General features: G+C 36.0%; 1 protein-coding gene across 1 annotated transcript; it reads left to right on the top strand.

The window, feature by feature from the left end:
* Positions 1-12,439: 12,439 nt before the first annotated feature.
* Positions 12,440-13,137, top strand: IAQ61_010902 (uncharacterized protein; the record flags this gene model as incomplete). The annotated part of the gene is made up of 2 exons (XM_066098974.1): positions 12,440-12,584; positions 12,782-13,137. The coding sequence occupies 2 exons, from the start codon at positions 12,440-12,442 to the stop codon at positions 13,135-13,137; spliced, it is 501 nt and encodes a 166-aa protein (XP_065951132.1).
* Positions 13,138-13,888: the final 751 nt, after the last annotated feature.

The following is a 13,888-nucleotide window of genomic DNA, read 5'->3' as shown; positions in this document are numbered from 1 at the left end:
ATAACCTGTTAAACCTTTCCTTAACTAAATTATTTGTTAGTTCCTATTTGCTTACACGTATAACCCTATACCTTAATAGATCTAGTGTTTACCTAAACACTTTAGTAGATACTAGGGCCTAAGGTTACTTATTTCTTAATTTAAAAATTACTTATAACATCTCTTCCACGCTTAGGGTACCTATCTAAAAGCTACTATATAAGCTTACTATTAAAGGGTTCTAGGACTAGATTACCTCCCTAGTTACCTACTATATTTAGCTTTATATAATAGTTAGTAGCTAAAAGGTTTATAACTGCCCCTTTATAATAGTAGACTTAGGTTCTTAGGATTGTATTATTAGACAACACTAGCTAAAACAGTTCTAAATCCTAATTAATATAGATAAATCTTAACTAATCTAGCTAGAGAAATATCCTCTAACCTACGACCCCGCACCTCCTATTCTAGTACAACTCTACTAGCAAGTGCTATCTACTCTAGTTACCTATAATATCTTGCGAAGAGACGCCGTTTAGGATCAAGAGGAGAACTAGAACTAAAACAGTCCTAGTTTAATTAATAGGATACATAGTATACTTAAAATTCTAGCCGCTTATAGGGCTGCTACTAAACTAATTATGCTACCTACCCTAGTCTAATTGCTAACTATTACCCTACCTGTAAAATTCTAAATTGCTACTATTTCTGCTAATACTTTCTATTTTAATATAAAAAAATCTTCTAATAAATTCTTTACTACTAGCCTGTATAAGATTAAGCGTAGGATCTAAACCCTATCTAAATAGGATACTCTTAACTACTGCTTATTAGATAAGAAGCTCCTATCTAACTATAACTCCTATTAGGACGTGTTTAACAAGGCAGAGGCTAACAAACTTCTAATCTACTAGCCTTATAACTATAAGATAGTCCTAGAGAAACCCCTTCTAAACTACTAGAGTCCCCTCTATTATTAAAATACTAAGGAACTCTAGGCTACTAAGGAATATGTACAAGAGCACCTATAGAAAGGTTTTATTAAGACTAGTTAGAGCCTATTTGCCTCTCCTATCCTATACGTTAAGAAGCTAAATAGAGGCCTTAGGATCTATATAGATTACTATAAGCTTAATAGCTTAATATAAAAGGACGCGTATCTAATACCCCGCATAGATAATCTATTATCCTAGCTAGCTAAAGCAAAAATCTTTACTAAGCTAGATATTTGTGCTGCCTTTAATAAGATCTAAATAGACCCTAACTTAGAGGAGTACACTACTTTCTGCACTAGGTATAGTGCCTACAAATATAAAGTCCTACTATTTAGGCTATATAATAGACCTATAACCTATTAGCGCTATATAAATAATATACTAATAGATTATTTAGATAACTTCTATATTACCTATCTAGATAATATCCTTATCTACTCTAAAAACCTTGCTACTTACAAGGACTATATTTAAAAAGTCCTTAAGCGTCTTTATTCTGCTAGATTACAGGCTAATATTAAGAAAAGCGAATTCTATACAACCTAGACCTATTACCTTAGATATATCCTAACTAACAAAGGCTTAGAGGTAGATCCTAATAAAGTTAAAGTACTCTAAAACTAGTCTGCTCCTAAGATAATAACTAGAGTAAAGTCCTTCCTAGGATTTACTAGATTCTACTAGCAATTTATAAAAAACTTCTCTAAGATAGCTAAGCCCTTAACTACTCTCTAGAGCCCTGCTACCCTATTTATATAGACTTTAGAATATTAATAAGCCTTTAACTAGCTTAGGAATACCCTACTAGTAATCCTAAGCTTAGCTTACTTCTATCCTAAGTATCCTCTAAAACTAGAGATAGACGCCTCTAATAGAGTTATTATAGCTATCCTCTTATAGGAGCATCCTAATAGGAAATAGTACCCTATATCCTTCTTTAGTTAGACCCTTACTAGTTCTAAACTTAACTAGGAAATCTATAACAAAGAATTGTTTGCAATAATCTGCGCCTTTAAGAAATAGCGTGCTAACCTAATAAGTACTTAGCACCTTATTAGAGTATACACAGACTATAGAGTACTAAAGTACTTTATGTCTACTAAAGTCCTTAGTGCTAGGTAAGCTAGATAGCTAGAGGTTATTAGTCCCTTTAACTTCTAAATTAAGTACACTCCTAGATCTTATAACGCCTAAGCTAATATCCTAAGTAGAAGGGAATAGGATATAATTAACCTTAAGACTACTTAAAGGGATAATTACTTATAAGTAATAATCGCCCTAGATAGGTTATACCCCTAAATTAACTCTAACTTATCGTAAGACTACCTAGCTAAGCGTTCCTTACTAATCCTTACTTTAATTATAGTAGTTTAGAACCCTATAACTCTTAGATCCCTAGAACTTATTAAAACTCTTCTCTAAGAAAATAGGTCCTTATTCCTAATAGAAAGATTAGAGTTGCCTAAGCACTATTAGATAGAAAATAGACTCCTTCTCTACTAGGATTAACTTTGCGTGCCTGCTAGATTAGTCCTATACACTAGACTAATTTATAAGGCTTATAATTAAGTGTCTACTACCTACCTATTAGCTACTAAAACCTATTAGATTCTAGCCTAATATTACTACTAGAAAGGTATAGAGACTACCTATAAACGCTATATTTAGAACTATATCCTATATAGGAGAGGGCACCTAAGATAGCACTAACTCCTAGGCATGCTCTACCCCCTTCCTATCCCTAGTCTACTAATGCAGCACCTGTGTATTAATTTTAAGGATTTTCCCTAGGATTAATATAGTTATAATTAGATTATAGTTATTATTAATTATCTATTAAAGCAAGCTATTACTATCCCTTGCTATAAAACTATAGACGCCTAAGGTATAGCTACCTTATTTGTGTAGTAGGTGTACTAATTTAGATATACTCTAGATACTATTATTTCTAATTAAGGCCCTTAGTTTATATCTAGTTTCTAGTCTAAGTTCTATTAGATTATAGGTACTAAAGTTAAGCTCTCTACTACTTACTATAAATAAACCTAATAGATATACTAAGATTATAAATAAGTATATTAATTAGAGACTAAGGCCTTTTATATCCTATTACTAGGATAACTAGAGTAAGCTACTACTTATAATAGACTGTGCCTAAAGTACTCTACTATATTTATCTATTAGTATAGCTCTATATTAGCTCCTCCTTAGCTCCTTACTAAAGTAAAGTTAGTATTAGAAACTAGAAAAGACCCTATCTACTATACTAGAGAAACTAAACTATAAGGACGCCTTATCCCTTACTACTTAGATATATAATATATAGAAGATTGCTAAATAAAATATAAAAAGAGCTTAGGACTAAATACGCTCTACTACTAATTACTATTACTATTTAGTTAACTAGAAGGTTAGTAACTATATTTATTTATCTACTACTAATCTTACTATTTTATAACCTAGCTAAAAACTATCTAAATACTAGGAAGGTCCCTTTAAGGTATTAGAATAAGTAGGAAATGCGTATTACCTCTAATTACTACCTAGTTCTAAGATCTATAATGTTTTCTCTCCTAATATACTATATAAAGATCCCTAAGACCTATTACCTAGATAAAAGGCTCTAAAACCCCCTAGTACCCCTATATAAGGTGTAGAGGAATAGGAGGTAGAAGAAATCCTAGCTAGCAAATTATATTAATCTAAGCTAAAATATAAGGTTAAGTAGTATTGCAGGAGGGATAATAACTAGATTATGGAGCATCTTAATCCTAATTAATCCTAATCTATCCTGGTCAATACCCCTGTATAACCTACTATCTAATCAACTGCTAGCTTACTGCTAAGTGCCTAACAAAAAGCAGGAGCTCTAGTAAGGAAGGTTTACTAATTATTCACCTTCTAGTAAGGGTAGCTGAAGCTCTATATATATAAGTCTAATCGTAGTAGATATAATCTAATAATCTATCTACTAAATTATTCCTAACCTTAGTAATCCAGATTTCCACAAGTAGGTTAGACACAATTCTAATCCTATTTAGTATCCTGCCTCTAACTTTATAGGTGCTCCCTATAAATTATAGGTGTTTTACTAATAGTATCTAAATTAGCTAGGTCCCCTACACAGCTTACCTAAATAGATTTAGGTATAGGAAAAAGGCAAAGAGGATCTAATATTACTTTATAATAATTATACCTAATATTAGAACTAATTTATATCCTATTTAGCTATATATTATACTATTAACTACTATCTATTACTATTATTCTTATTACTATTTATTATTATATCTTAATTAGAACTATCCTAGAACCCTTAAGGTTCCTAGGATACTACCCCTAGGAAACCTCTTTATTCTATATCTATCTCTCTATTAGAACCTAGTTTAGACTCTATATTAGGTAAGATAGCGCCTAGACTAGGTTTCTTAGCTAGCTTCTAGATAACTAGTGTAGTAGGTATAGAAGCAGGTGTAGGAGCTAAAACTAATTTAGACGCCTTCTTATTAAGCGCCTTTATCTTAGCTTATACTATAAGGTTTGCCTCCTAATTTAGTGCTATTTCCTCCTTAAGTTTATTAATAGCCCTTATTAAGCCCCTAACTACTAAGACTATCTTATAAATACTATTCTAAAGCTAATATAAATTAGATATAGTAGTATAATTTATAGCTATAAGGATCTTAGTAGCTTCTATACCCTTAGTCTAAGTATTAGTAATAGTAACGCACTTAGCTAGGTTTTAGGTAGCTTCTTAAATAGTAGCCTTAAACTACTTAATATCTTTCTAATAAGTAACTATAGCTTCCTTATCCTTATCCCCTTTAGCAGGGTTAGTAATTAGGCTATAGTACTTATCTAGAGCACCCCTAAGGGTAGAGTACTCTAGGCTAATAAAGGAAGGATTCTACTAGGATTAGTAAAGGAACCCTATTAGACTTAGATACTTACTAGATTATAATACTTATTCTAGGAGATATAGTACTAGCACTTCTTAGAATTCTTTAACTTAAAATTAAAATTATTAAACTTACCCCTAGCTAGAGCCCTAACTACCCTTATATAGAGAGCGTGATAAGTAATAGGGAGGACTCCTAGTAGGACTAGTACTAGTATAGCTAAAGGTTCTAATTTAGATTAGTAACTACTTAATTATATAGATTAAATACTTACTAGATTTTAGATAGATTAGGTTAAATAATTAAAAATTAGGGATATAGGAATAAGAAAGTTAGTAGGTAGAGGGCTAGTTATAGGCAGGCTAAGGATAGGGGTCTATACCCTAGGAATAAGAAGTAAAGGTAAAGGTAGAGGTAAAGGTAGATTTATTTTGTAAGAGCTTTTCTTTAATAAGAGATCTAAACCTAATCCTAAGAATAGGGACTATCCTTTCTCTATAGGAGGGGGTAGTGTAATAATAAGGTAGAATTACCTACCTATTATTCTATACTAAGTTAGGCCTAATAAAGGCCTGACTTACTAATATATATAGAGAATAGCTTGCCTATAGTTAGGATAGGCATGTTCTTCTTATCCTTTTGTATAAGACCTATAGGTATAGGAATCTTATCCTTTTCTATATAGACGCGCACTCCTATATACCTTTAAGTTATATAGGATACCTTTTAGATGCCCTACCTACCTAAGTTATTATAAAGCAAGCAATAGTGCTGCTAGGTAGAGGAACTTTTAAAATATTAGTATATCCTATAGTATAAACCTAGCAATCTTATAGGATAACCTAATACCTTAAGTAGGTAACTATAAGATTTAAACTCCTCTAAAGTAATACTATAGTTAGTAATACGCCTAGAATTAATTTAGGTTATAGTATTAGAAGTAGAGGAGGCGTCTAAGTTACTAAAGGGCGCTAGCCTCTTTGCTAACCTGTATATATAGACACTATAGGACAAAGTAGTACTAGAAGATAAGATATACTAAGTGCGTCTTAATATAGTTTAAAAAGGCGCTAGGTCTTTCCTAGTTTTAGCTAATGCAAACTAATAGATTAGGGACTATATAATTAGCGTATATAGCACTTTGCTTTAGAGAGGTGTTATTTAGTTACTAGTATAGGAACCCCTTATAACTACTATTATATAGCAAGTATATAAATTAGGTTTAGTAGGATATCTAGGAAAGAATATAATATTTTAAATACCACGCTGCAACTATTATTAGGATAGAATATTACAAGACATTACGTGGTATATTTAGAACTACTATTATTATAGTGCTTATATCTCCTAGAAGCGCTAATAGGGTCTATTATAACCTATACTAGTAGCGTTATAATACTAGTCCTAAATATCTATAGATTTTATAGTTAACCTACCTATAAAAGATAATAGTAAACTTTAGTTCCTACTAGTTATTACTAATTATAGAAATTTGGATCACTAAGGTTAGGAATAATTTAGGAGATAGATTATTGGATTGTATCTACTACAATTGTACTCATATATATAGAGCTTTAGCTACCCTTACTAGAAGGTGAATAATTAGTAAACCTTCCTTACCAGAGCTCCTGCTTTTTGTTAGGCACTTGGCAGTGAGCTGGCAGTCGATCAGATAGTGGGTTATACAGGGGTATTAATCGGGATTAATTAGATTAAGATGCTCTGTAATCTGGTTAATATCCCTCCTGCAACACTAATAGATTATCTAAATATATTTAGCTTAAAGTAATAGTCTTTATAGTAGCTAATTACTATATAAGGATCTTCTAGGATAACTAGTAGTAGTTCTAGGGCTTCCTATTCTCTATTATTACTAACTAAGGCTTAGACTAGTAAGGATCTTTCTAGATAATATTATACTAGATAATAAAGATAAACTAGTTACTATTTACTATATACTACCCCTAGATAGATAGTAGGATAGAGTAGGCAAACTAAGAAGTGCAGGTAGTGCTGCGTATAATAGTATGCTTTAAGTAGACTAACTAGCCTAACTGCCTACTAGCCTGCTAACTTATACTTAATAATAGGGACTCTAGTATAACTAGTATTAGCCTAAATCTACTTTTAAATAAGTATACTATAGATATACTATAAAAGATAATATTACTACTAGTAAAGCCTAAGAATCCTTATAGGAAGGTAGTAGCGTTCTTATTACACCTATAGAGGGGTATAGAGCTAGCGTAAGCTACTATTATATTCTAATAGTAATAATAATAGGAGGTAATAAACTAGTCCTAATACCTAGCTAAAAAGTTCCTAAAAGATAATATAGTTTAGTTTATAATATATAATATAAAAATAAACTAACTAAGTAAAAGGTTTAACTAGCTATAGGTAAAGTATAAAGTAATAGAAGTCCCTACTCTACTTATAGTAGTATTAGACTTACTAGGGAACTTGTATTAGACTATATATATAGATCTACTAGAGAGAGCTGCTAATAACCTGCTACTAAGCTAGAAGCTTTAGGACTTATAACTAGGCCTAATAGTTACTCTAGAAAATAAAGATATAACGCTAGATAAATAGGAAGTAGAAGAGATCCTTTATATAAAGAATACAAGATAAAAAGGGAAGTGTTAAGTCCTAGTAAAATAGAAGGGGTATATTAATCTAACATAGCACCTACTAGAGGTAGTATAGGATACTAAGGCTCTAGATAGGTTTAAGGAATAGTATAGGGATATTATATATAACAATAGCCTAATATATATAAAAGCTAGGAAGTAAGGGTAGAATAAAACTAGAATAATAACTTAGAACTTTATTATAATTAAGAAGCAAAAAGGTATTAGAGATATCTTTTATTTATCCTAATAACACTCTAAGCAAGTGCCCTACTACTAAAGTTTTATAATATAGCTAATAATTAGGTAGTAGTGTCTATACTATTACTATCTATAAATAACCCTCCCCTAGCCCCCCCTAAACTATTATTTATATTATTCTAACGCCTCTATATCTCTTAGTAATAGTAGTAACACTTACGCATAGTATAGGTAGGGGAAGACTCAGTTAATAAGTATAAGTAGTAGTAGTAGTAGTAGTAGTAGTAGAAGGAGGGTAGTGCTTTAATAGTTTACTAATACGTAGCACCCTAGGCCTAAAGAAAATAAATATTAGAATAGATATAAAGGGAATAAAGGAAAATTAATACTAATAATAAGAGTCTTAATACTATAAGTAGTATACTTAGTAGCGCTCTTAAGCTTATTAATATAAAGATTAGTTTAGGCCTAAGTCTTATTTATATACTAGTTAATACACTAGAAAGTAATACTAGTAGTAGTAGTAAGCTATATAATATTATTATTACTATAACTACTATATAAAGGTATAATAGTAGACTAAAGTAGAAATAATAAAGTACTAGTAGTAGATAGAATAATAGTACTAAGCTAATACTAATTATAGGCGCGTAAGTAGGTAGTAGGGGTAAGTAGAGTAATAGTATTATTAGTTTAAGCCCTTAATATAAGATCCTTAAAATAATAGTAAAGCTAGTAGAACTATAGTATAAACTAGTAATAGGTGCCTTTAGTAGTTTTCCCTATAAAAGTACTAAGGGTCCCCTTATTTATAATATAGAGGCAATCCTTCTAGTAACTATAATAAAACTAAAGCTAGTTATAGAGGGCTTAGTAAAGGTTAGGATTATTAGTAAGGATAGCTTCTAATTAAGTATAAGTCTTATAGCTATAATAGTAGAACTTATATAAACGCCCTAGATATAGTTAGAACTTACTATAAAGGAAATAAAAATTAAGAGAAACTTACTACTACCTTTATAATAGTTATACTTACTAAAGAGATAAAGCTAGTTAATATACTAATTATAGGGAAGTAGCTTTATAAAGCTACTATTATATTCCTTATTATCTAAGTTACTAGAAATAATAAAGCTACTAAGTAACTATATTTAGGGAGATAAATACTAAGTAAAAGTTAGTATAGGAAATATAGGGAGAATATTAAAAGTATATACCTTATCTTAGTAGGCCTAGTATAGGGTCTAACTACCTTATAGTAGATCCCTACTACTAGCACTAGTAGTAGTAGATAAGGATATAATAGACGCTAGATAGGTAGGATTAATAGAGAAAGAGTAGAGAGAGGGCTAATTAGTAGGGAAAATCTATTATATAATAAAGTAAGTTTAGGAAATTTATAGTAAGGTAGGATAGCTATATTAGAGCTTTTATAATAGGGTACTAAAATAAGTATATAGATACTATATACGCGTACTACTTAATATATAGGCCTATTATAAATTAGGAAGGAATATAAAGATATAATAATAAAACCTAAAAATATATAGTAATAAAGCCTAATATAGATTATAGAGGACAAAGATATAACCTTAAACCCCTAGAAAGGCAATTTTATAATAGTTTATAGGGAAGGTTAGGGGTATATAAAGGGCTTAGGCTTATACCTAAGCCTAGGTTTAATATAAGATAGACTAAGTCTAACACTACTACTACTAAGTAAACACACACTGCACACCTATAAAAAGGCGTAGAGGGCTTACCTCTCCTTTAAGATACTAAATACTATTATTAACGCTTATTGCATTCTCCCTTAAGGCTAGTCTATAATAGCTTATAGGGAAGGTAAGGGGTATATAAAGAGCTTAGGCTAATACCTAAGTATAGACCTAATAAAAGATAGGTAGAGACTAACACTACTACTAAGTAAACACGCTACACACCTATAAAAAGATATAGAGGGCTTACCTCTCCTTTAAGATACTAAATACTATTATTAACGCTTATTATATTCTCCCTTAACGCTAGTCTATAATAGGTAGTTATATTAGTGCAATTCTTATTATATCTTTAACTAAGGGCGCACTAGTTAACACTATACTATATAGTAACTTAAGTATATTTAAATTATACTCCTATTAGGTGCGATTTTAAAAATATAATTGCTGTATCTATAAGATAAATATTAGGTAAGTTATCGCGTGTGGTAGACATGATGAAAATGTTTGTTGTGGTGTTAGGGTGGCAATAGGTTGAATACGGCCATATCGCGCGCAGCCTCGGTACGTTAAGGCTAAAGTTAAGAAGTATATCTTTAATACCTTTATAGAAAAAGGTGTTAAGGCTATAACTAGAGCGCCCTAGATAATTAAGAAGAATATATATTTTACTTTTTATGCCTACTCTAGTATGTACCGGTATAGCTCTGGTCTCAAAAACAACCACCGAGCAGCATGGTGGATTTAGATTCACCAAATCATGAGAAAAAGACCACACGACTGCATCACGATGCCACAGAAGTTGTACAGCACGTTCTCAACGCCCTCTCCTTGGTCCATAGATACCAGTACCTCGATATCCTCACAAACAAGTTAGTCAGCAACGGCAGCACCAGCACAGCGGAAGCTAAACTTTAGATCACGTGCTTCAATATGTCGAGTTGAACGGGTAACCCGTCGAGGATCCATCTATCGTTCAGCGAAAGATTAAACAGCCTTTAGAGAGCTAAGTCTGTCGACTACAAATGCTGTTTTAACCGCACTTCACAATGCCATGGCGCACTTTAGTAACTTAGAGTTAGCCTATATGCTCACCTTTACTACAAAGTGTGCTCGAGAATGAAATGTCGTCTTTGACGTTCAAGTTTTGGCTTATGGTATGCAAATGCCTAGGCCTAGCTTTCCACCCGTGTTCTCTGCACCAGCATGGGAAGGGACAGGTACAGTCTAGCTATTGGTGTTGGAAGAGGCATGTATCTCTATCAAAATATGTTCCCTGTAAAGAGTTGGACTTGGCCAAGACGCAGTAGACTAAGAATCTTCCCCAACCCCAGACTGGGAGAGGAAATATTCGACAGAGTCATGGGCGCTGAAAACTCTGGCATCGACCAAGTTACGTACCTAGGACAAAATAGATACATAAAATCATTGCCGCTGGAACTTCTGGTGCAGTTTTAGCCATGCTCACCAAGTGAAGTCCACGTTCTATTCCAAGCCGTAGTATCGTAAACCATGATGATTCGTAATACTGTCATCTCAGGCGGTTACATGAGCAGGTAGATCCGCTGCGAACGAACAACCTGCGTACAAGAAGCATTCAGCAACTTCATGGCTTGGGAAACGAGGCGGTTGTGGCACTGTGGTTTCCTCGAGTGACGAATTGATACTGAATGTTCTAGAAAGGGTACCGTCTGATCTGGTGAGAGAGAGCAGTGATGGTACAGTATCGTCTGACAAGCTTCTTGTATACGGTGTTAATGGTATGAGTAGCCCAAGAACAGATTCATCAGATGTGGTCCTTGCGTCCGGTGTTTCTTGTTCTTGCGAGACCAGATTGTCAGGCCAACAGGACGTTTGAGATCCACATGACTTCTTTAGAGTCATACAGCATATCATACATTCCGACCGCTCGAGTGAAGCTCTTCGCCTAGCGTATGTGGAGTGCAAATAACACCGATACCGAGATGAGGTGGATGATGTTGTAACTTGTCGTTGTTGTCGACGGGCGGTCGCGCGTAGCTAAGGCCCGATCGACCGCGATTTTATCGACAGCCCGATCACCTCAACGACGTCTTGTCGGGAAAAGTGGCGATTGGGTAACGACAATCTCGATTTTATGCCCATGACACGGTTCACGACGACTGCGTGAGTATGTGTTCAGGGTTTGGATGCGGAAGTCTGCCCAACTGCAACATGAGCTGTCTAGCGTAACATGAAGGACATCCACCTGATAGAATTATGAGTAATGGTTACAGCTTGCTGTGCAGAGGCAATGGGCACACATCTTTGTAAGAGCGGTCGAACATATTGTGAATGGTGTAAATGGATCCAGTACCCTGTTCAGGCAATTGGTTCCTACAAAAATTGCTAGCTGTGTTGTACTAAGGTGCATGAAGTAAAGTTTCACATCCGATAAGAAAGATGGTGAGTCTATCGGGCCTTCGCAAATTAGTCGTGTGATCGGTATCCTATTCTCTCTAGGTAATTTCAAGATTCGAAGGGAAAATGGTTGACCTCCATAAACTTGCGCAAGAGGGTGGCTCGAAGAATTCTGGGTGATAGGTACGTCTTGAATGAGCCCAGTAGATCACCGTGGAAGCCACGGCGAGAGCCAAAGGTACCAATTCTCATGCGCTGCTCTCACATCCCGTTTGGAGAGTGGTGACCGTAACAGGGTATCATTATGATCGACAGAGCATCTCTATCGTGAGTAATGATCGAGGCGCTGGCACGCGCATGTTGCTTCTTGGTGCATACTTTTGCCAAGGAGCACAATGGTAGTCAATTTCCAAGGTTGTGGTCACGCGCGGCGGAACCGGGTTGCTTCGGACGTTGTTTGAACGGTAGCTGCCCGATTACCGGTACTAGACCGGGACAGACTGATGGTAAACGGCCACGATGTTGAAGGCGTGGAAGGCATACATGTATCCTCTTCGTTCCCGACTATGTACCTGCTGTTGGGCAAAGACTTGAGCCGCATCGCAGTGTCGGTGACGCTATGGTAGTGTGCAGAAATGCAAGGCAGGAATGGTCGTGATTTGCCAGCGACAACCATAGAATTCTTCATACGGCCTAGTCCGACACAAGCCGCAGGATTGGGCCAGGGATCGGTAAAAAATGATAGTCGGCCAGGGATTATGGCGAGTTACCTAGCGCTGCGTACTGTACTCAGAATGCACATATGGTTTGCGAAGCTGAAGGCATACGAGCGATGAAGCGAGAGATCTCGACGGTGGCCACGTCGCAACCTTGCAAACTATCGATCATCGTGATGCTTGGCGTGTAGCTCAAAACCTTCCCGAACTCGTCTCGATGCTCCGATGGACGTGCAACTTGTACAGCGCCAGGAGGCGAAGCTCAACATCTGGGTTCAGGCCAGATCCCAGATAGCATTATCCGAGATGTTGGAAATGCTGGACCAATGGGAACAGGTGGTGATGGCAGTATGTTGGATGATGAATTAATGGGGAGAAAACTGGGTAACGTCCACTCAAGTCGCCAAGCCTGTGCCCCCCTGTCAGCGGTCGACTTCACTCGCTTCATGACATTTGTCCAACATGCCTCAGAGGACCTGCACCTGGATTTGATGCCGCTCACCTACTTATGTATCATGTACACGCAGGCAATCTCCAGACTCTCTAGCTCTCCCGTACGAGGTGTGCATGGATCTTTTGTCATGATTGACGCCCAAATTGCCTGGCCCTGGGCCTGACCCATGTAGGCCAGCAGTATCGGCGCACATCCCACCCCGGGACAGTCTTACCTGCCGTCAGTCTTACTCACTTTGTTCTTGTTGGAGCGGCTTGTGCGATGTGTCCCTATCGATTGAAGAGTCACTCGTGGATGGCTTGTGAGATGATGACGGGTCCTCGTTTTGCTGTGTTGTTCAGACGCCCATGCAACGTCCCGGATTCCCCGGACCAACCTGCTGAAGAGACTCGTGGAGACAAGAGAAGACGAGACGAGACGAGACTCGGTATAATCTGAAATCGCCATGGGTCAAAGGGGCGAAGCGGTGAGGCCGCGAGGGAAGCCTTTTGCTATGTATCAAGCAGCGCACGGGCCGACACACAGTAGCGCCTTCCCCGAAAGGCACGCAATAGCACGCAATTCAGTTAGGAAAGAGCCATGAACGCTGTCACCCAAATCTCCGACTCAGCACTTGAGCTACTAGGAAAAAGGCTCACGTGCCTTCCCCACATACCCAGCACTGTGTCCCGCTTAGATAGGACAGTTGCCTGTAGGTAGACCGTCATTTCGGGGCGCTCGTCATCTATAAGAAACTTGCCCTCGCCGTCCGTCCCTCTCCCCTTCACCTCGCCGTGCTACTGCTGCTGCTATCACTTCTTGCCTCTACAAGCAACAGAGGCTAGCGTTCCTTACGCAATTGAACCACGTTTCTACTCCCATACAAGATTGCTGTCACACAACACCAACTCTGCTTGGCTGCTGTACCGTGCTTC

This window comes from Plenodomus lingam (genome assembly GCF_022343315.1).
Source record: "Plenodomus lingam strain CAN1 chromosome Unknown contig_9, whole genome shotgun sequence".
NCBI classification, from domain to species: Eukaryota; Fungi; Ascomycota; class Dothideomycetes; order Pleosporales; family Leptosphaeriaceae; genus Plenodomus; species Plenodomus lingam.
Note: the sequence above shows the minus strand (reverse complement) of the source record. Positions and strands in the feature narration are given on the sequence as shown.